Source organism: Aquarana catesbeiana, linkage group LG03 (genome assembly GCF_042186555.1).
Source record: "Aquarana catesbeiana isolate 2022-GZ linkage group LG03, ASM4218655v1, whole genome shotgun sequence".
Lineage (NCBI taxonomy): Eukaryota > Metazoa > Chordata > Amphibia > Anura > Ranidae > Aquarana > Aquarana catesbeiana.
This window is the reverse complement of record NC_133326.1, coordinates 150,800,281-150,821,651: the sequence shown is the minus strand read 5'-3', so window position 1 is coordinate 150,821,651 and position 21,371 is coordinate 150,800,281. Positions and strand designations below refer to the sequence as shown.

At 43.5% G+C, this 21,371-nt stretch overlaps 1 protein-coding gene across 1 annotated transcript in view; it reads left to right on the top strand.

Annotated features, from left to right (window-relative positions):
• Nucleotides 1–21,371, top strand: part of CHCHD3 (coiled-coil-helix-coiled-coil-helix domain containing 3) — a 245,425-nt gene that overhangs the window by 118,204 nt on the left and 105,850 nt on the right. Inside the window, exon 5 of the mRNA XM_073619418.1 lies at nt 11,834–11,917. Within this exon, the coding sequence (XP_073475519.1) occupies nt 11,834–11,917 (84 nt within the window). The remainder of the gene's footprint in view (nt 1–11,833; nt 11,918–21,371) is intronic.

The window sequence follows — 21,371 nt, the reverse complement described above, 5'->3', positions numbered from 1 at the left end:
ACATTTAAAAACACTCACCTTTTCCTGGTGCCTAGAGTGCACCAAGCTATAAAAAGCATTTAGTCCTCACGGTGCAAGTATAAGACAATCAGACAGTATTACTAGGGTATGCTCACAATGCGTGCCTTAGCATGATGACAGATTGATCCCTCCCCTACGCATTACACCACAGGGTCACATGGCTTCCTCAGTAGAAGTTTAAAGTAGAAGTTCGCCAAAAACGTAACTAATTGTAAACCTACCTGCAGCTACATTTTTAAAACTAATTTATCTAGGTCTGTAACTAAGAAATCCCTATACATACCTTTTCTGCTTTGGTCCGTTCCCACGCTGAGTTGTTAGCGGGGGCTTCAGTGTGTAGGCAGGTGCAGGAGAGGCAGCCGACAACGGAAGCCCCATAGTAAGTCTTTGGGCGAAGTCGACTTCCCAGGCATTTCCCAGCCGTTGTCTGTTCTCTCCTGCGCACAGCATCCGCTGCTCAAGACTGGACCGGAGCTGCTGCAGAAAAGGTATGTATAGTGATTTCTTCTTTACAGTGCTATATAGATTAGTTTTAGAATGTGGCTGTGAGTAGATTTAGAATTTAGTTTTGAGTGAACTTCTAAATAGGGGAAGTATTAAAATCCCTGTCATGTTAATATTAGTTTAACTGATGTCACGGGATTAGGAGTGGAGCGAGAAATGGAGGACTTCAATGGGGACACCTGTACCGGTGATCACTGTTTTTTTTGTTTTTTTTTGCACACGTTTAAAAAATCATTTTAGGCCCGAAGAGTGCATAAAACCCCCAACACATTATATATTTTCTGAAAGCTGACACCCTAGAGAATAAAAAAGTGGTAGTTCCATGTTTTTTTTTTAGACCATATTCCTTCAAGGCTCTAGGAAAAGCATAATTTCAGTAAAACATGCACAGCTAATTTTAGGGTACACAAATGCAATAAATTAACCATGTTTTGATAAAATATAAAAGGTGAGGTTGCACCGAGTAAATAGATACCCAACATGTCAAACCTTAAATCTGCATTCCCCCGTGAAATGGCAACAAGCTTCAGTACCCTATATTTTATATAGGCAATGCTTTAATAAGTCATTGGTTTCGCTTTAAAAGTTGGGGGTTTTAAATTTTTTTTTTTGGGGGGTGGATTTTATGTGCTGGGGTGTAACTTTTCTGTAATTTTTTTATAATTTTTTTTTTTTAATTTTGTTTATCATCACATAGGGCACAACATGTCTGCTATGTGATGATTTTTTGGTGACAGGTTCTCTTTAATGAGACATTCAGGGTCTAAAAAAACCTGGATGTCCCCCCTGTGCTCCACTAAATGTATTGCAATGCAGATCGAAGTTGCAATATATTCTTTCTCAGCCTTACTGGCCTGGGGAAACCGACATGGGGACCCGGTAGTGACGTCAAACATGTCACTTCTGGCTCAGCAACAAGAAAGGTAGGAGAGCAGACATGCGTTCGCTCAGCTACCTACCCGATGGCACCTGTTATGCTGGTCCCGGCCCTGCAGATGGGAAAGCGGAGCCTGGGATACATAGCGGAGAGACCCGTTATCGGGGGGATTTGAAAGCAATCTGGCAGTCTGTCCCGTGATGTTCTTTCTCGAACATCACGGGACACAGAGCCTCAGTAATTACTGATGGGTTATATAGGTATCACTGGTGATTGGACACTGGCACACACTAACCAGAAAGTTCAACCCCCTATATAATCCCTCCCCCTTGCAGGGATACCTCAGTTTTTACGCCAGTGTCTTAGGTGATGGAACGTGTAAAGATGTCCTGTGCTGAGTTCCAAATTATCCTATATCCTATACTGGGGCAGGCCAGGTGAACCGGATCCATTCCAGGATGTCTTTTCTAGGCCGAATTGGATGGTACCCGGGCCTCGTGTCCGAAGAAACAAGGTTTTACCTGTAGCGCTTCTCTTTTTAGAGAGCTGGAACCCGCATATTAGAAAATGTTTTTTCTAGCCTAATTTCTAGCCGGGTACTTTACAGGGCCAGAACTGTGGATCCCCCTATTCATAGGGGGCCCCAGTCTCTGACAGTTTTTTTTAAACGGAGCCCACCGTGGGAGGCGAAGATTGTGTCTGTACAACAAACCCTGTGGCTGGATAAGGTAGGGGAGATTCCACAGAATTTTTTTAATTCTAGTAGGTTTCTCCTTTAAGGTAAATGCATGCAATGCCTATTGTGACCATCGGGGGCTGCCAAGAGCACAAACCTTCTCATGCTGATGTCTGTATCAAATGTTCGATGCTGCACAAGCTCCTCCGGCCGGCTCCAGGTAGGATGGAGGGGGGCTCTCCTCAGGGATATCTCCCCCCAGACTAGGGGGGGCCGCAGGTGATCTGTAAGGCGGTTAGACACCGCATTTTCACCGATGTCGCTTTGTCCGCCGCCGCCATTTGCACAGGGCAGGCCCATCACTACCGGCCTCTCTCCCTCCTCCCCCTCCCCCAGCCTCCTCCATGTTGGTTCAGAAGGGTCGGCTAGCGCGGGAAGCGCTCGTTTTTTTCAAAGAGGGGGGGGCGGGGCGTCAGCACAGCGTGCTCAGACGCCCACAGGACCGGCTGCAGGCAATTAAAGGCACTGATTGCAGGTGCACTAAGCCTTCTGGAGGGACACAGAGCTGTCGGTCGCATGTAAGGTGGGACACAGGCATTCTCCTAGGCAGCATTTACTAAAGTAACACCAGACTGGGCATTGGGTAGCATGGCTTTTAGCCAGACTACATCGCTCAGCAGTCAGTGTTCATCTGATACCTCCACCTTGTTGCTTTGCACTATGGGTAGAAGAGGTTCAAGCACCCCAAGAACCAGAGACTCTAGGGGATCTCGGTCAGGTTCTGAGGGCCCCCTGTCTGCAGCATCCTCCCCCCCTGAGGGGCCAGGGACAGCTAGCCAGGGAGAACCGTCGGGGTCAGGGGCTATACCTGCTTCTGGCACTTCAGCCCCTGTATACATTACACAGGAGGTATTTTCCTCAGCCATTAATGGTTTAGAGGAAAGATTAATGGCCGTGATTACGTCTTCACTCGATGGAAGAAAATGCACTAGGCCTTCCTCTGTTCCTCAAGACCCTCAGGAAGAGGAGCTCTGGGATAAAGGAGAGGAATCCCTTTCAGAGGATCGGGATGGGATGGATGATTCCTCTTCGGAGGAATCAGGTGGAGAGGGACCCTCTGCGACTTCCCAGGAGGAAAAAGTCTTAGTGCAGATCCTTACTGGATTGGTCCGCTCCACATTTAAGTTGCCCATATCTGAATCAGTTAAAGAACCCTCTTCTTCTTTAGGGTCACTGAAACCTCCTCAAACAGCACAGGCTTTTCCTGTTCATCATTGATGCCGCCATTTCCTCCGTAAATAATAGTCTGACTTGTCCTGTAGACAATGCTCAGATGCTCAGGGATCCTGTAGATAAAAAGATGGAATCTCTATTGAAGAATGTTTTCTCCTTAGCAGGCTCAGTGGCTCAACCTGCAGTAGCAGTCATTGGAGTCTGTCAATACCTAAGAGACCATGTTAAGCAGATCATCAAGGTTTTACCTGAACAGCAGACCCAGGGGTTGGCTAACCTTCCAGCGGCCTTATGTTATGTTGTTGACGCCATCAGAGATTCTATCATGCAAACCTCTCGTCTGTCGCTGGGGTTAGTGCATATACGTAGAATCCTATGGTTGAAAGGTTGGTCAGCCGAAGCACCATGTAAGAAGCTCCTGGCTGGGTTTCCATTTCGTGGTGAAAGGTTGTTTGGAGAAGACTTGGATAATTATATCAAGAGAATTTCTTGTGGGAAAAGCACTCTCTTACCTGTTAAGAAGAGTAAGCACCCCTCTTTCAAACTGACTCTTTCCCCAGCGCCGGGGGCTTCAGCCTCCAGGCAGTCTCGACGGCCTCCTCCGTCTGGGTCCAGAGACAAGAGTCAACCCCAGGGACAAAAGAAGTCCTGGGGGAAGAAGCCTACTAGGCAAAACACTAAGACCTCTGCATGAGGGGGCGCCCACGCTCGCTCGAGTGGGGGGAAGACTGCGACAGTTCTCAGGGCTCTGGCAGGAGGATTTCCAGGATGGATGGGTAATCTCCACGGTAACCTTAGGGTACAAGCTGGAGTTTCAGGAATTTCCTTCTCCTCGTTTCCTCAGGTCAAGTGTCCCCAGGGATCCAGAGAGAAAGCAGTCGCTCCTTCTAGCGTTAGAGCGACTTTTGTTGCAGGAGGTCATTATGGTAGTTCCCGCGAAGGATCAAGGATTGGGCTTCTATTCCATCCTTTTTACGGTCCAAAAACCAAATGGGGATGTCAGACCCATTTTGGATTTAAGGGATCTGAACCGATTCCTAAGGATTCAATCCTTCCGCATGGAATCAGTTCGGACAGTAGTCTCCACCCTGCAGGGAGGAGAATTTCTGGCATCGATAGACATCAGAGATGCATATCTGCATGTGCCCATTTTTCCTGCTCATCAGAAGTTTCTGCGCTTCGAGATAGGAGGGCGCCATTTTCAGTTTGTGGCTCTGCCTTTTGGGATAGCCACTGCACCTCGAGTGTTCACAAAGGTCTTGGCTCCTCCTCTGGCCAGATTAAGGGCTCAGGGTATAACTGTCATAGCATACCTAGACGACCTGCTCCTGATAGACCGGTCGGTAGCCTCCTTGAACAGGAACTTGAGGACCACAGTCAAGTATCTGGAACACCTAGGTTGGATCCTCAACCTAGAAAAATCTTTCCTAAAACCAGTAAGAAGACTGGAGTATTTGGGTCTGATCATAGATACAAGCCAGGAGAAAGTATTTCTACCTCAGGCAAAGATCACTGCTTTAAGAGAGCTGATCCTGGCAGTCAGGACCAAGAAGGGTCCCTCTGTCCACCTTTGTATAAGGCTGTTGGGAAAGATGGTGTCTACGTTCGAAGCGGTTCCCTATGCTCAGTTCCATTCAAGACTACTGCAGCACAGTATTCTGTCGGGCTGGAACAAGAAGGTTCAGGCATTAGACCTTCTGATGCACCTGTCTCAGGCGGTGCATCAGAGCCTCAATTGGTGGCTCATACCCAAAAATCTGCAGAAGGGAAAATCCTTTCTGCCGGTTACCTGGATGGTGGTAACATCAGATGCCAGTCTGTCGGGTTGGGGAGCAGTTCTGGAACAGTCTGCGGTTCAGGGGGTATGGTCCAAGACCGAGAGGACCTTACCCATCAAAATTCTGGAAATCCGTGCGGTATATCTTGCCCTAAAGACCTGGACTATCAGGCTACAGGGTTGCCCGGTCAGGATCCAGTCCGACAATGCCACAGCAGTGGCTTATGTCAATCATCAGGGAGGCACCAGGAGCTGAGCTGCTCAAAAGAAGGTGAACCAGATCCTAGTCTGGGCAGAGAAGCGTGTGCCATGCATATCGGCAGTTTTTATTCCGGGGATAAAGAACTGGCAGGCTGACTATTTAAGTTGCCAGCAGTTACTTCCAGGGGAATAGTCTCTGCATCCCGATGTCTTTTGGGCCATATGCCAAAGATGGGGGGTTCCAGATGTAGATCTCTTTGCATCCCGATTCAACAAAAAGATAGACAGATTTGTGGCAAGGACAAAAGATCCTATTGCACACGGGACGGATGCGTTGGTGATTCTGTGGCATCGGTTCTCACTGATTTATGCATTCCTGCCTATTCTGCTACTGCCACGACTCCTTCGCAGGATCAGGCAGGAAAGGAAGTCAGTACTTCTGGTGGCCCCCGCTTGGCCCAGAAGGACGTGGTATGCGGAAATAGTAAGGATGATGGTGGGTTCCCCGTGGACACTACCGATACGTCCAGACCTGTTATCTCAGGGTCCAGTGTACCATCCTGCTTTACAAATGCTAAATTTGACGGTTTTGCTATTGAGACCCATGTTCTCTAGAGTCGTGGGCTTTCAGGTCCTGTGATATTTACCTTGATCAATGCAAGGAAGCCAGCTTCCAGAATGATTTATCATAGAGTCTGGAAAGCTTATATATCCTGGTGTGAATCCAGGGGTTGGCATCCCAGAAAATGTGATTGGTAGAATTCTTGATTTTCTACAATTGGGATTAGAGATGCAGCTGGCCTTGAGTACCATCAAGGGCCAGGTCTCGGCCTTATCAGTATTATTTCAACGGCCACTTGCTTCGCATTCTTTGGTCCGAAACTTTATGCAGGGGGTGACGCGTCTTAATCCTCCGGTTAAGGCGCCCCTAATCCCCTGGGACTTGAACTTGGTTCTGTCTGTGTTACATAAACAGCCTTTTGAACCAATACATCAGATTCCTTTGGTCTTGCTGACAAGGAAGTTAATTTTTCTGGTAGCCATCTCTTCTGCTAGAAGAGTATCAGAATTAGCAGCTCTTTCCTGTAAAGAGCCTTATTTGATTGTACACAAAGATAGAGTGGTACTGCGCCCTCATCCTAGTTTTTTACCGAAGGTGGTTTCAGATTTTCATCTAAACCAAGACATTGTTCTACCTTCCTTTTTTCCAGATCCCTGTTCTCCGGAAGAAAGATCACTACATTCTTTGGATATAGTGAGAGCAGTTAAGGCCTATCTGGAAGCGACTGCTCAGATTTGCAAAACTGATGTTTTGTTTGTGCTGCCAGACGGTCCCAGTAGAGGACAAGCAGCATCAAAAGCTACCATTTCTAAATGAATTTGACAATTGATCATTCAAGCTTACGGTTTGAAACAGAGGATTCCTCCATTTCAGATCAGGGCACATTCCACAAGGGCTATTGGTGCTTCTTGGGCAGTGCATCACCATGACCTCTGTGGCTCAAATCTGCAAGGCCGCAACCTGGTCTTCAGTCCATACATTCACAAGATTCTATCAGGTGGATGTGAGAAGGCATGAGGCTATCGCCTTTGGGCGTAGTGTGCTTCAGGCAGCGGTACAGGGTCCTCAGGTCTGATTGCACCCTACTTGGTTGTGGTCCCCCCCCTCAGATAGCTTTGCTCTGGGACATCCCATCAGTAATTACTGAGGCTCTGTGTCCCGTGATGTTCGAGAAAGAAAATAGGATTTTTTAAAACAGCTTACCTGTAAAATCCTTTTCTTTCGATGGACATCATGGGACACAGAGGTCCCGCCCCTCTTCTAATACACTATATTGCTTGGCTACAAAACTGAGGTATCCCTGCAAGGGGGAGGGATTATATAGGGGGTTGAACTTCCTGGTTAGGGTGTGCCAGTGTCCAATCACCAGTGATACCCATATAACCCATCAGTATATACTGAGGCTCTGTGTCCCGTGATGTCCATCGAAAGAAAAGGATTTTACAGGTAAGCTGTTTTAAAAAAACCTATTTTTCATGTGACAACACTGAAGAAATGATACTTTGCTACTATGTAAAGTAGTGAGTGTACTGCTTGTATAACCGTGTAAATTTGTTGTCCCCTCAAAATAACTCAACACAGACATTAATGTCTAAACCACTGGCAACAAAAGTGAGTACACCCATAAGTGAAAGTGTCCAAATTGGGCCCAAAGTATCAATATTTTGTGTGGCCACCATTATTTTCCAGTACTGCCTTAATCCTCTTGGGCATGGAGTTCACCAGAGCTTCACAGGTTGCCACTGGAGTCCTCTTCCACTCCTCCATGACTACATCACGGTGCTGGTTTTATGTTTGTGACTTTATGCTCCTCCACCTTCTGTTTAAGGATGCCTCATAGATGCTCAATAGGGTTTAGGTCTGGAGACATGCTTGGCCAGTCCATCACCGTTACCCTCAGCTTCTGGCATTTGGCGCCTTGGAGGTGTGTTTGGGGTTGTTGTCATATTGGAATACTGCCCTATGACCCAGTCTCCAAAGGAAGGGGATCATGCTCTGATTCAGTATGTCACAGTACATGTTGGCTATCATGGTTCTCTCAATAAACTGTGGCTCCCCAGTGCCTGCACCCCCAGAGCATGTCACTCCCACCACCATGCTTGACTGTAGGCAAGACGCACTTGTCTTTGTACTCCTCACCTGGTTGCCGCCACACATGCTTGACACGATCTGAACCAAATAAGTTTATCTTGGTCTCATCAGACCACAGGGCATAGTTCCAGTAATCCATGTCCTTAGTCTGCTTGTCTTCCGCAAACTGTTTGCGGGCTTTCTTGTGCATCATCTTTAGAAGAGGTCAGGACGACAGCCATGCAGACCAATTTCATGCAGTGTGCCGCGTATGGACAGACAACGTCTGGATATGACGCTGAGCACATGCACTCAACTCCTTTGGTTGACCATGGCGAGGCCTGTTCTGAGTGGAACCTGTCCTGTTAAACTGCTGTATGGTCTTGCCCACCGTGCTGCCGCTCAGTTTCATGGTCTTTGAAACCTTTTTATAGCCTAGGCCAGTGATGGCGAACCTTGGCACCCCTGATGTTTTGGAACTACATTTCCCATGATGCTCACCCACACTGCAGAGTGCAAGAGCATCATGGGAAATGTAGTTCCAAAACATCTGGGGTGCCAAGGTTCACCATCACTGGCCTAGGCCATCTTTATGTAGAGCAGCAATTTTTTTTTTCATATCCTCAGAGAGTTCTTTGCCATGAAGTGCCATGTTGCACCTCCAGTATGGGAGAGTGATAACACCAAATTTAACACACCTGCTTCCCATTAACACCTGAGACCTTGTAACACTAACGAGTCACATGACATTGGGGAGGGTAAAATGGCTAATTGGGCCCAAATTGGACATTTTCACTTTTGTTGCCAGCAGGTTAGACATTAATGGCTGTGTGTTGATTTATTTTGAGGGGGCAGCAAATTGACACTGTTATACAAGCTGTACACTCACTACTTTACATTGTAGCAAAGTGTCATTTCTTCAGTGTTGTCACATGAAAAGATAGAATATATAATATTTACGAATATGTGAGGGGTGTACCCACTTTGCATACTGCATATATACACACAATCCCAGTGTGTGTAAAAACTCCTGCTGTCAGGTCTGTACCATATAGGAACCTGGCAGCAAAAGGGTTAGAGGGACTTTCTTCCTGCCTGTTGTGTCTTAGAGACAGGAAATGAGGTAAAGCACTCCGATAAAAAAAAATTGGGGTCTTAACTATTTCCTGCCCTAGTCATAATTTAAAAAAAGTTTTGGATTCACATTTAGTTTAAAGCAGTATTAAACCCAAAACCAAAAATGGAATATATTGCAGCTTACCATCATTGGATGTGGTGGCTGGATTCATTTTATTTTTTTTTTAAGCTTTTTTCGCCTGTTTTCACCTGGTGATCTTGCCATGAATACACCCTCCTGTATTAGAGTGACTGGAATAATGAGCACAGGGGGCACAGCAGGGCAGCAGCATTGTCGGTCTTTGGGGGGGGGGGGGTGGTTATTTGATAGAAGATTTAAATACACTAATAAATTGAAGCTAAACTTCAGCTCACACTTTATCAGTTACAGCAAACCGTTCTTTTTATTTGAGATAAAGGTTTTTCATGAATAAATAAAAGGTGATCAATGTAAGGTTATTTTATAGATTATCCAGTTACAGCAATGATACTTGAGAAAAATTCTAACTGTAGTGGGAATAATTGAACAGCTGATCTAGTAAAGATGATAGGACAGCAATAAATGTGGTTTATGGGTAGAGTTGCTGAACCCCAGCCACCTTTCAGGTTACATTTTTTCCATTTTTCTTAATTTGACATAGGTGGTCTACTTCACCTTTTTTTTTATACTGTCTTCTGTGTGCCTTGATGCCTCCAAAGGTATGATTTTATGGCGGCTTCACACTGCCCAGCTGGACTTTAGACAAAACACAGCTAACCCGAACGTAAAACCCATAGACTTCAATTATGTGCTGTGGATTTGGTGCACTTTCAGAAAGAGCACCAAAACTTCTGCAAGAGCAGCTGGGCCGTGTAAAGCCACTCTTAGAGCCCTTTCACACTGGGGCGGGCGGCGGCGGTAAAGCGCTGCTATTGTAAGCGGTGCTTTACCGTCGGTATGCGGCCGCTAGCGGGGCGGTTTTACCCCAGCTAGCGGCCGAGAAATGGTTAAAAACCACCGCAGAGCGCCTCTGCAGAGGCGCTTTGCCGGCGGTATAGTCGCGCTGTCCCATTGATTTCAACGGGCAGGAGCGGTATACATTCCGCTCCTTCACCGCTCCAAAGATGCTGCTAGCAGGACTTTTTTTACCGTCCTGCCAGCGCATTGCTCCAGTGTGAAAGCCCTAGGGGCTTTCACACTGGAATGAAAGCCCTAGGGGCTTTCACACTGGAATGAAAGCAGCGGCACTTTCGGGTCGGTTTGCAGGCGCTATTATTAGCGCAATAGCGCCTGCAAACCGCCCCGGTGTGAAAGGACCCTTAGGCCCAATTTATTTATCACTGGATGTTTTGTAAATAATGAATAATGGAATAAATAATGACCTGACCTTTGCTGCATAATGACGTTTTTTCCCTTTTAATTTTGCAATGCTTCAGGAGTTAAATGCACAAGTGAGTAAATAATTTGTGTATCTGCTTGTCATATTTGACAAATGTCTAATAATTTATATAGAGTATTTAAAACTGATAAAAATGAACTCTAGGTAAGATCTTGTTTGCATACTTGCATTTTTCCAGCTTGGGAAAATAGATGTATGCATATTTTATACCCTAGGGTCCGCTGAGAAATCCGACAATCATTGTAGTAGTTGGTGCTGCTACAAGCGATAGGTTTGAATGTTCAGGTCCTGTGCAAGTGGCTTCCCCTTCTGCACACTGACCACAGGAGGTTGCTTGCTACGCATTTCCACCATAGAATGCAGTGGAGAGAACGGGGGTCGGAGAATCCACAATTCCCTCGGGCATGAAATATGCTTGCATTGGTCCAAGCTGTAAGTATGCGATAAAGGTCATACCTGGAGTTTTCACTGCATTAATGAGTAATAAAGTTATTCTAACATGCATACAAGGAACATATTGTACCATCCCAGGGTTTATAGTTTCAACAAGCTTCAGCAGTAGCACACCGGACCAGCTCACTTCCAAAAACATTGCTATTTGTAATTTAATGTTCTAGGAGCTAAACATTCAGTTCAAAGGGCATGTGTGTCCTTTTTCTGCCTACTGAAGTTTTTGACCTGGAGTCACATTATTGACTTCTTTCACTTATTTGAGTGCCTCTCCCAGCTTTTATCTAGCATTCTTCATTTTGATTGTAATCACTTGAATTAGGACCCTAATGTTTCTTGTAATCACTTGAATTAGGACCCTAATGTTTCTGCAATTTCTTGCAGACATGAGGTGGAAGGACTGCAGTGAGAAAAAATGTGTCAAAAATCCTTCTTAAATCATGTATAAACCTAAAGCTAGAATTTTTTCTCTGCTTTTCTCTGCCCATTAGCATGTTTGAGTCCCTTCTTCCTCCCATATGTCCAAAAGGATGGCATCTTGATATACGGTGTGCCTGTAGTCAGCCTCTGGGTGGATGCTTTTTTGCTTGATCCTGCAGAACCTGGCAGCTGATCCTGGTAGGAGTCCTGGGTAATCGTAAATAAGGGAAATAATACATTTTTTGTTATTTAATTCATATGGCGAGTTTGAAGAAACTGTGGTTAATGTGAACATGAATTCATAATATAAAATTTTTATATGCACTTTACTTAAAATTGCATTATTTTAATGTACACCATAGATGGATTATTGATTCCCTATGTTTTTGTTTTAATTTTTTTCGTTGCTCTTTTTAAAGTTACCATATGCAACACAGCTTGTTTTTAGATCCATGTGTTTAAATTTAAGAGGCTATTGTAGGACCTGAAGGCAAAAATGTCTGGGATAAATACGCTGCCTTACTACCCATTTAATTTACATTTGCAGGCAAGGAAACTGGAGGAAAAAGAGCGTGATCTTAAGAGGCAGGATGAATATTATAAGGAGCAGCTGGCAAGACTGGAGGAGAGGGTAAGTGTGAACAATGAAGTGTTTCTATAAATGTGCTTTATAACTGGTGTAGATCTTATTTCTTATGGTATGTACAGTTACATTGAGCATTGTGCACAACAAGCAAGCATCTGCATATATGGTAGTCATCAACCCTATCTCTTGATAATCCATCAGAAACTCATGGCAAGGCCATTCTGAGCAAAGTTTTCTGATTTTGAGAACACTCAAGTGTGCAATTACAGTTAATGTGTCCTCCCTGGTCAGAACAAAGTTTTAGCTTTAAAGTCCAATTAGACTTAAAAAAAATCTGAACAAGTGGCATCTTTATTACAGAAGAGCAGAATGTCATAACTGCTTCTTCCTTCCTGCCAGCATTAAAATACACTAACCCTGTATGGATAGCTTAGCATATATGTACGGCACCACTTTGTGTCATGATGACGTGACTGCTGCGCATGCACAGCAGTGATGTTATCATGGGTCATCCAATCAAGTGGCTGAAGACTTTGAGCCTTGTATGAAGACTGGGAGAAGATGGTCTTTCAGCACTGGAGGGAATTGCTTGACAGGTAAGTCTGCCATAATGTGCTAATATGTGGTGCATACCTAGTACATTATGGCATTAGCTCCTGGAGGCCATTTTTTTAATGCGAAGGTTTATTTTGTTTTAATACTCTCAGAGCCAATGAACCAGAGCAAATGTGCGTAGGCAGTGGAGTTGTAACTCCTTAATTGCATAATTTTCATTGGTCAGTATATGAGATAGTGTTGGAACCACTGGATCAGCATTACAGCTAGGAAACTACATACTGGATTATAAAGGGTTCTTTTAAGGGGCAATAGAGGCTTTGCTGACTTCTAATCCTACAAATGCTAGTTTAACTGACTTAAAGCACAGACATAGGTACAGATTTCTGACTTTGCCCTAGTTTTCTAATATTCATGTCTGTTTCAGCTCTAAGACTTGGGGCTCATTCACACCAGCTGCAGCATTGTAGCGCAATGGCTGGTGCACTGTGAGGTCCGGCCGAGATCAGCACAGTGTTGTCACAGACATCTCATAAAATATTATTGCCGACTGCATGGTGCGAGGCAGTAGATTGCCTCGCACTGCTCTGAAAAACAGTAGTGCACGCATTTTTTTTTTTTTTTTTTTTTCAGCGCATACTGCCCGCACACCACCACAAAACAGTGGTGTGAACCAGGCAGATAGGAAGATGAGACATTTTGCCCTGTCATGCGGTGCGACTGCACTGGAATAGCCACCCAACGCAGTCCTACCGCATCTGGTGTGAACCTAGCCTGAAATGATTAAAACCAGAAGGTCTGCATAAAAGCCAGGCATGTGGCACTGTGACTAGGTGAAAAGTGGCAACCTCTGTTTTTCTGTTAGGAAAACTTTATTTTAACAAATTGAATAATCTTGCATGAAAGATAAAGTCTCACCAGTTTCAAAGTCACCAGAGGCTGTGCAAGCCAACACCAGTAACCTGATTGCCAGCTACACCAGTGCAGGGTCATCCAGTATCATTGATGGCTGAAACCTTTATGTTGATCCCTACCCGGCAACAGTAGCAGTGTCCAAGTATATGAAACAACACCCCAAAATATATGAAAAAATGTACACTACTGAGGAGATCTTTAAAATTCTGAGTATGATTGTTGAAAGCAGTCCTGAGCCCCAGTTCACACTGGCGTGACTTTAGCGTTCAAAGTAGCATGACAAGTCATGCCCTATTAACGGCAATGGAACCATTCTAATGAATGTGAATCAAGTAGCTCTGACTTAAAAAAAAAAAAAAAAAAAAAAAAAAAAAAGGTTCCTGGACTACTTTGGTGTGACTTAAACACGACTTGCATTGACTAATGTTAAAGTGGAGTTCCACACAAAAATGGAACTTCTGCTTTTCGGAACCCTCCCCCCCTCCGGTGTCACATTTGGCACCTTTCAGGGGGGAGGGGTGTGCAGATACCTGTCTAAGACAGGTATTTGCACCCACTTCCGGCATAGACTCCCATGGGAGTCTACGCCTCTTCCCGTCCCCACCGCGCTGTCTCCTGGGAAACACACAGCTCCCTGGAGAGAGCGGGGACCACTTGGGACGCGCAGCGCGACTCGCGCATGCGCAGTAGGGAACCGGGAAGTGAAGCCGCAACGCTTCATTTCCTGATTCCCCCATCTAGGATGGCGGCGGCAGCTGCCGAGAACCGAGCGGGTTCTCGGCGTCGCCTGCCGACATCGCTGGACCCTGGGACAGGTAAGTGGCCATGTATTAAAAGTCAGCAGCTGCAGTATTTGTAGCTGCTGGCTTTTAATATTTTTTTTTTTTGGCGGTGTGGGTGGACCCCCGCTTAAAAGAAGTCGTATGCAAGCCGCGATGAAGTTGTGCAAGGATGTCGGATTCAAAGTCGCGGCAGTGTGAACAAGGGCTCAGTCAGATTCAGAGACCAAGTATGCAACTGTGGAAACAGTAGTTCATTAATGGCTACCCTCTGACATTGTGGTTGAAGGGGTCTGTGTTAAAAGAATTAGGCGTAAGTTACCAAGCATCCTGCTGAATTGCAGCAGCCCAAACAGTTATTCAGATGTTAAGACAATTTTATATCCATACATTTTAGCATTTGTTTTTCACTGAAGAATTATTCAGCTTAATTTTGGAGCAGTGTAGCCTAAATGTCCAACAGTTTACATTGCCAATAATCCCAATTCTTTATACGCTACTTGCAAGTGTAAGAAATAACTTGTTAAAATTACAACTTTTCTTCCTTTTCCAAAACATCGTGGCAAAAAACTTAAAAAAAAAAAAAACTCACCATGCTTTCTTACTAAATACCTTGAAGTGTCTTAGTTTGCAAAAAGGGGTCGTTTTGTTTTGTTTATTATTTATTTGCAAAGTTTTAAATGGAAAGACAAACTCAGTGGGGAATAAATGGCACTAATACAAAGCTATATCTGTCTCAAAAATGATATAAAATTAATTCAGGTACAGCGTTGCAGCCGCTGAGCTCATTTAAACTTAATGGCGGACTGACAGTGGCATCTGCTGATCGCATGTAGCTACACACAGAGTGATCAGCTGCAGTTCTGGTACCGATATCCGAGCCTGGACTACCAATCATATAACAAAGTCTTTCCTACAGCAAGATTTTTTGCCGCAGGGGTCCGGAGGCTGCAACAAACTGGCCGTGTGAAAGGGGCCTTATAGTATTGAAAAATGGGCTGGACAGAAAGGGGGTTTAACAGTCTTCGGAAATCTCTATGGAATACAATTTGTGGGTTAACAGATTTTATTCATATCTAAAAAAGGAATGTGTAGTGTTTTTCATATAGTTTTTCTTTATTATGAACTAGACATATTATTAAATATTCATATTATTCAGTCCATCCAGTAGATGTAATTAAACAGATTATAAAATTGTTTAGCCTAATTCCACCTTGGGCAAAAGATAAATTAATGGTTCTCCCACAGCTCCTGAAATTTAAACATCGCTATACTTGTCATGTAGGCACAATGTTGGCACTGTCCACAGGCTTATCAGTTCAATGATGCAACATCTATCAGTTTCAACCTACTTCTGTGATCACAGGGCATAAGAAGGTTTTGACCAAACATGCCCAGATCCCTTGGCTTACAGGATATTGCTGCAGAGAGCTGAATAATGTTAATTTGTGGTGCTGCTTTCTGCAACGTGTAGAATCCATCCACCACTTGAGAAAGAAAAGGGCGAAGAGCACCTATGAGATCACTGGACTAAATGTAGTATATTGACTTTTTTTTTTTTTTTTTTTTTTTTAAAGGTGCCACAGGTGCTAAGTGCCAGAAGGGAGGGGGGAGCTGAACCCAAAGTTTGGCTTTAAAAACTTTTCAGCCTTAAAAATGAAATGAAATTGACCTGAAAGCAGTATGGTTACCAACAGTATTTACATTTCCATTGGCTTTGGAGCATGATTGGTCAATCTGCAGTGATTGATGCAAACGTTCATCGCACTTCATAGCATGCCTGCTTGTGTGCAAATTTCACACAGCCATACTTAGAGTAAACACTGCCGACCATGGACAGGCATAAGCAGTGACAAGAAGGGACATCTGCATCTGAGACCAGTAATTATATTTTTCAGCTTTATGAAGCAGTTGTTTAGTATTCTACTGCTGATGTGCTAGTATGAAACATTTTTAAGAATCTGAAATACTGTACTTTGGATTGGAAGTTTGGGTTTAAAATAAGGCAGCAGTGATAACTTGCGTTTTGTTATTTTTTTGTCACACATCACTTTTATTTTTGTATACAAGTAAATGCAGTGGTATGAAATTATGGCAATTTATTAATTGTAATATTGTATATATCCTAGTTTGGATGCTAGCATAGATACAACAAAGACTTCTCGATGTGGTCATGTGGCAGTCTGGTGTCACATAAATTTACAAATAGAATGATTAAATCTAAAGTGTTGTGTAGGAAGCCATGTCCTTCTGCTGTTCCTTACCCCTTACACTTGATAGGGATTCTGAATTGTCAAATGACTGCTGAGAGTTGATGTGTAAATACAGCTGCTGCTGCAAAAAAAATTGACCATCTGACACAGTGTTTATACACCCTGTTCTGATGCGAGGTAGCCTTTTTTCTTTTTGTTTTTGTCCAACCAGCAGCTTAAAAAAACCTCAAAGATCCCTGAATCTATGCAAGTGATGTGGATGCAGGAATCCCCCCCCCCCGCTGTGCTATTGTACTCTGACAGTGGGAAAACCCCACCCTGTCAGAATACTCTGGTCAGTGCTGCAGTATTAGCTGCAGCCCTGATCAAATGCTGGATTTCCAGCAGACTCATTCGAGAGAGGCCAATTCTAATAGCCAGCTTCTGTTGAACAGAGAGGTCTACACATGGATTAAAATTCCTGCTGAACTGGTGGAATTTTGATACATGTATACCCAGCTTTAGTTTCATATCTCCTATGTTTTATTGATCTACAGGCTAAAGGGATGAGCTTCGATATGCAAATGTTGGCAGTTAATGCAACCTTTGTTTACCCCAATCAGCCCTATATAATTCCTTCCTATAACAATTATTTTCCTGATTTATTTTTATTTCTGGTTTTCTAACTTTTGTTTTTATTCATTATATTTTTTTAAGTATCGCAATAAAAAAAAAAAAAAAAAAAAAAAATTAACAACTTCCCAACCGGGCCATAGACAAATGACGTCCTTGGTTGGAAGTGGAATACTTTCCTTGCAATAGGAATAAAAGTGATTCAAATATTTTTTTTTTTTTTAAAGGCACAGTGTAAAAAAAAAAAAAAAAAAAGTTAAAAAATAAATAATGCATATGTAGGTCACGCCCACACATGTAAACAGTGTTCAAACCACATGTGAGGTATCGCCACGAACGTCAGAGCGAGAGCAATAATTCAGGCACTAGCTCTCCTCTGTAACGCTAAACTGGTAACCTGTAGAAAGTTTGAAAGCGTCGTCTATGGAGATTTTTTAAGTATTGTAGTTTGGTGCCATTCCATGAGCGTTTTTAAAGCATGACATGTTGGTTATCTATTTACTCGGCGTCCCATCTTTTATCATTTACAAATAAATTGTGTTATTTTTTTATTTTTTTTTGTTTTTTATTTATTAAAGTGTATTTTTTCTTAAATTGCATTTTAAAAAATCCCTGCGCAATTACTGGGTGATATAAAAAATGGCAACGAATGCTATTTTATTCTCTAAGACCTCTGTATAGTGTTTGGGGGTTCTAAGTAATTTTATAGCAAAATGAGAGAAGTGTCAGAATTGGCCAGGTAGGTAAGTGGTTTAACAGGACAACTACAATCTATACTTTTTATCTACTGTGGCAATTTTTTTTTTTTTAAGGAGAAGTCCAGGAAAAACCTAACTAACGCTAAATCTGCTCTGTGCCACACTCTAAACCTTATCTGACCCTGTAAAGCAAAACTCGCTGTACTTGCCTTTTCTGCACACGATCCAGGCCGGTCTCCATCGGCGGAAGCTGTGTGCAGGAGAGGATCGACAACGGCCGTGAAATGAATAGGAAGTGACTTCACCCACAGACTTACTATGGGGCTTCCGTTGTAGGATGCCTCTCCTGCACCCGCCTACACAGTGAAGCCACGGCTGATGCTGGGACCAGACCAGATCGGCTGCAGGATAGGTAAGTACAGTGTTTTTTTGCTTTACAGGCTTGGATAGATTAGGTTTAGATTGTGGCACATAGCAGGTTTAGCGTTAGTTAGGTTTTGCCTGGACTTCTCCTTTAACCTCTTGCTTACTGGGCACTTAACCTGCCCAGACCAATTTTCAGCTTTCAGCATTGTCACACTTTGAATGACAATTGCGCGTTCATGCTACACTGTACTCAAATTAAATTTTTAGCATTTTTGTCACACAAATGGAGCATTCTTTTGGTGGTGTTTAATCGCCATTTGGGTTTATATTTTTTGCTAAACAAGAAAAGAAATTAAAAAAAACAAAACAAAAGACGTGTTTCATAGTTTGTTATAACATTTTGCAAACTGGTAATTTTTCTCCTTCATTGCTATTCGCTGATGAGGCTGCACTGATGGGCACTGATGAGGCTGCACTGATGGGCACTGATAAGACGACACTGATAGGCACAGATAAGGCGACACTGATGGGCACAGATAAGATGGCACTGATGGCCCTGATGGGTGGCACTGATAGATGTCACTGATGGGCACTGATAGGTGGCACTGATAGGTGGAACTGATGGGCACTGGTAGGTGGCATTGATAGGCAGCACTGGTAATGATGCACTGGTGATTTATAGGCGGCACTGATAGGCGACACTGTGGGCACTAATGGGTGGTACTGTGGGCAGTGGTAGGTAGCGCTGGTAGGTAGAGCTGGTGGGCACTGGTAGGTGGCGCTGGTGGGCACTGGTAGGTAACGCTGGTGGGCACTGGTAGGTGATGCTGGTGAAACATCCACCGGCAGCCACCAGTGATCGGCTTTTTTTTTCCTCCGTGAGGAGGAAAAATAGCCGATTACCGGCTCTGTTTATATCACATGATCAGCTGTCATTGACCGACAGCTATAGTGGGAACGGCAAGTGGTTAAGCTGAAGCCAAGTACACATATACTGAAAGTCGGCTGGTTCAGCAAGAACCAAATGACTGGCTTCTGTTGGAACGGTCATGCTGGAAAACCAGCATTCGATCAGCGCTTGCAGCCAATGGGGAGGGGGGACAATGGAACTGGGAGAGGTTCTTGAATCAACATAGTTTGTGTTTCTGTGGGAACCTGCCAGCTATACATGTATACCCAGCTTAACACTGATCAAACTTGAATTTTTTTTTTTTTTTTTTTAAGTCTTGTTACATTTATGGATTACATAGAAAATAAAATTATTTTGGTAGGACAGTATCACCGAAAGAAAGGCTTTGTGTGTGGTAAAAAGAAAAAAAAATGATTTCTATATTACTTTATCTTAACTAATGACAAAGTTATTGCAGAATGAACAGGCCCATATCAGAAACATAAACATTGCTCTGGTCCATAGGAGTTGCACAGGTGTGAGATCTGGTATTTAACACCGTCCTGACTGGAGCTGAAAGGGGAACTAAAGTTGCGCGGAAAAATGTGTAGCAGCTCTCCTGATTATGTTATCTGCATCTGAAGCCTCTCTAAGCATTTATTGTCAACCTTTTACTGCCAAGTGTGCAGTGTTTCTTGCATCCCTCTGAAAAGTACTTCTTAATTACAGATATTAATCTTATTCTGTATAGTTGGACCCAGCTCGAGCACAAATATTCAGAAGTGCAGGCTTTAAAACTGCCTGTCTGTAGTTACATTTTGTATTCTAATCCTGGAGGTAAAAGTGGTGGACAGTGGATTTTTTTTGTCTATCTTTAGTCGTTTGCAAGTCTTGCACTGTCCATATATCTTTACATATCTCTGATCTTAAATCCCTGTATGCCAGAATTTTTTGAATATTTTACCTAGTAAAATGTAAAGCCAATCATGATATAAAATGTGAGTTTCTGAAGATGTGAACATCAACCTACTTGGCTGACATTATATCACTTGGGACTGCAAGATGTTTTAAAAGTGACAGTCATCATCTGCTTGTGGATGTGTATAATAATTTCTCCTCATAAGGAGCAGGCTGAGCTGACACTAATCTGTTCTCTTGTCATCAGCCTTTATTATTATTGCTTCTGGTTCTTTTCCTTTTAGCACAATATAGGAAGCATCTAATTGGAAAAACCAAAGTAATCAAAAAGTCAATTAATCATATAGATGAGCTGTGACACTTAGTGATGCAATCACCAGGAAACATTGCTATCTAGCTGGCAAGGTATTAAAACGTGCCTTTTCATTTGCTTATAATGCGACAATTTCTATGACATTTACTGCAGAATAAGTGGCCTTGACACAGTTCTCATTGACTGTTAAGTAATCAGATAATTCATTTCAGAGTCTGAAACTTGTTTGAATAGTTACATTTTTCTTCTGCTCCAGCTTCCTGTTGCTTTATGAATACTTGAAAAGAAACATAAATTGTTTATGGTATTTAATATTAGGCCTTGTTCACACAGGGCATACTAAAGCCTATGTCCGTGGTGGACCATGTTTACCTGCAGGGGAATGCACAGGTGTTCCATGCATCCTCATGCAGGCAATCCTATTGCTGCCATTTGGAACACAACAGTTGCACAGACAGCCTCTGCTCCCAATTTGTCATCCATGTGGATGCATCTTCCTGATCTCACACTGTGTTAGCTCAGGGACATGTCATACCCATGCATATGTCAAATTGGGAGCAGCGACTTTGTCCATGCAGCCACTGCATCACAGTTGACTTCAAGGGGACTGCCTGCACGGAGATGCACTGATGAACACCTGTGCATCCCCATGCGCCCTTCTATGGGCATATGCTTTAGTATGCCCCATGTGAACGAAGCCTATGGGTTAAGGAAGGTTTGCTAATGTAAATTCTTAGGAACCATCAAAGGGAACATAATGTACTTTCAGTAAGTATACTTTTTATGTTAAAGTGGTTGTAAACCCTCACATATACCCAGTGAAGTGAATAGCCTCAGAGATGAAACAAATCCTCCTACATAGGTTTTACTTGTTTCTCTGCAGCCCTCTCTTCCCTACATCCTTTCATAAGGGCAGAATTGTGTTAAAATTCTTCTGCATCTGTAAGTATCACAGAGGAGGGGGCAGAGAGCCTGCAGTTACATTGTGTGAGTGCTGATTGGAGGAAAGGAACACACCCCCTTCACACAACAGAAGAACTGTGTTGTGAATAGACATGCTGTGTGCTGAGCTCCCTCCCCGACACAAATTTTATCTCGTGTGTCAGGAAAACTTCCTAGAAGTGACTCATTCTACAGAGGAACAAAGTGCCAGAGAGAAACTTAGCCCTGGTTCACACTGAATGCAGCTTTGAAATTGTGCAACTTCACTTGTAATTGCATGATTTCAAAGCCACATGTCA